The sequence below is a fragment of the Monoraphidium neglectum genome (assembly GCF_000611645.1).
Source record: "Monoraphidium neglectum strain SAG 48.87 unplaced genomic scaffold scaffold04057, whole genome shotgun sequence".
NCBI lineage: Eukaryota > Viridiplantae > Chlorophyta > Chlorophyceae > Sphaeropleales > Selenastraceae > Monoraphidium > Monoraphidium neglectum.
This window is the reverse complement of record NW_014009572.1, coordinates 2,894-5,128: the sequence shown is the minus strand read 5'-3', so window position 1 is coordinate 5,128 and position 2,235 is coordinate 2,894. Positions and strand designations below refer to the sequence as shown.

The following is a 2,235-nucleotide window of genomic DNA, read 5'->3' as shown; positions in this document are numbered from 1 at the left end:
CGCGCGCGCGCGCACGCGCGCGCGTGCGCACAAACACATACCTGCTCATGCCCAGCCATTCACCCGCGCCGTTCCGCCCTCCTGGTCGCCGCATCATCCCTACTCCTGCCCCCAAAGGTCCTTGCCCTCTCTACACGCCTCGAGGCCCCCACCTGCTCCCAAGCCGCGCTGCGCGCCCTCCGGGCGGCCCTCCGCAGCGACTGGGGCGCTGTTACTGCCTTCTACAGCCTCCCGGAAGGTGCGCTTGGCTTGAGCGGCCTGCTTAGCGGGAGGGCCCTCACAAGGCTGCCCCTCTCGCGTGCCGCTCTCCACGGGGGCACCCAGCCCGTAGCTCCGGCCGCTACTGTGCGCACGCAAGGGGACCTGCCCGTTCCACGCATCCGCGCGCCGGCCATTCCTTCGCGCCCCGAAAATCCATGATTGTGACTGTCGTGCGTCGCTCGCGTGGGCGCCAGGTCACCCCGTGGCGCCGCTGCTGGCGGATGCGGCGCTGCTCGCGCTGCTGGAGGGTCTCGGGGACCTCGACGCCGTGTGGCAGGACCCCAAGGCGCGGCAGCGTCTGCTGGACTTGCCGCTCGAGGCGATGAGGCGCGTGACAGACAACGCCAGCATGCGACTGCAGTCTATATATGAGCGCTGACGGGTCTCGCTCGGCTCGCATGGCGCTTGCGGCTGCATCTGCGACCCTCTCGCTGCGCGGCGGAGCGAGCTGTCCTGCGTTGTCACAACCCCGCATCGGCGCAGGGCGCTGCTGAGCGCTGACGGGTCGCATGCGTTCTCCGAGGCCGTCTTCTTCTACACAGCCGCCGCCTGGCGGGACCACAACTGCAGCAGCAGCAGCAGCAGCAGCAGCAGCAGCAGCAGCGGCGGCGAGGACTCCGACGCCGACGCCGACGCCAGAGGCAGCGCGGCAGCTGCTGCACTCGCGGCGTGCGTGCGGGCCCCGCACCTGCCGCACCGCTACTTGTCGGGCGTCGCAGCGCAGGCGTGGTTCACAGCCCACGTGCCCGCAGCCGACCTGCATCTGGCGGCCCTGTACGCGTCCACGACTGACGATGAGTACAGACGGCTGCTGCAGCAGCTGCCGGGCTTCGCGCGGCACGCGGCGTGGCGGCTGCCGCGGCGGGCGCCGGACAGCCGGAGGTGGATCGAAGGGACCGACGTGTTCTCTTTGGAGTGGAGGCTGGATGTATCTGAGATCAAGAAGCTGTGCGAGGCGGCGCAGTGCAAGCCGGCCGGCGGCGTCGCGTCCACCACGTGGCACGAGACTGGGCACTTCGGCGGCTTCGCGTGGCGCCTGCGCCTGGCCGCCTCCAACGACCGCGGCGAAGAAGGCCCGCGGGGGCCCCCCGTTGTGACCTTCACGCTGCAGGCCCGAGCCGACCCGCCGCCGCTGACGCTGGTGGCGGCGCCGCCCGGCGGCGCCCGCGCGGCGGCATCGGCGGCGCCGGCTGTGATCACGCCGGCTCTCTCTTTCTCGCACTACGCCTTCCGGCGCGACTATATGCGCTTTGTGGCACTTGAGGACGAAATGCCGGAGTTCTTTTCTGGCGATCACGTTTTGCGTGCAGATGAGCATCAGGAGAGCTATCGAGTCAACGGCCACGTCTTGACAGGCCAATGGTGGCCGGAGGGGCGGCGCTGCGACATTTTCTGGGACGCGTGGGGACCGGAGGGAAGCTGGGACGAGGAGGAGTGGTGGGAGACGCGGTTGTTTCGGGCGGACGGGGCGGTGCAGGTGAGAATGGCGGTGTCCAGCCTGGGCTTGGACGCTGATGCCGCGTTGCAAGATGGATTAATGTGATGTGACGCCATGATCCGTGATATGTTGTGCGATCAGTCGTAGCTCGTGGCCCCTGCACATGTTTTTTTACCTTTGTCAAAGGCTGAGCGTTCAGGCACCTGCTCCGCTGTGGCACACCGCGAGGACCGGGGGACATGTTGGGTTGTGTTTTGGCAGGGCCTTGCTGACCCCCTGTGTCATCGTTCCTGATGTAGACCTGAAGGTCTGATGCGCAGCCCAACACTTCAAACAACATGCAATGGGCGCGATGTACTGTCCTGTCTGTTCTATGCGCCTGCCTGTGCCCAATGCTGGTCAGGGATGGGTTGTAACCGTGCCTGCTGTAAACTCCATGGCTTAGCGAGTCCAGCTTGCCAGCTGATACGCATGCGCCTCCACGGCCGCCGGTCCTTCTTGCCACATGGGCCTCCGCCTAGCTGATGCACTATGCG

The 2,235-nt window shown here is 67.2% G+C and overlaps 1 protein-coding gene across 1 annotated transcript; it reads left to right on the top strand.

Moving 5' to 3' along the window:
* Nucleotides 1–610: 610 nt before the first annotated feature.
* MNEG_13797 (hypothetical protein) lies at nucleotides 611–1,804 on the top strand (the record flags this gene model as incomplete). The annotated part of the gene is made up of 2 exons (XM_014037731.1): nucleotides 611–621; nucleotides 745–1,804. 2 exons carry the CDS (start codon nucleotides 611–613, stop codon nucleotides 1,802–1,804), a joined length of 1,071 nt encoding a protein of 356 aa, XP_013893185.1.
* Nucleotides 1,805–2,235: the final 431 nt, after the last annotated feature.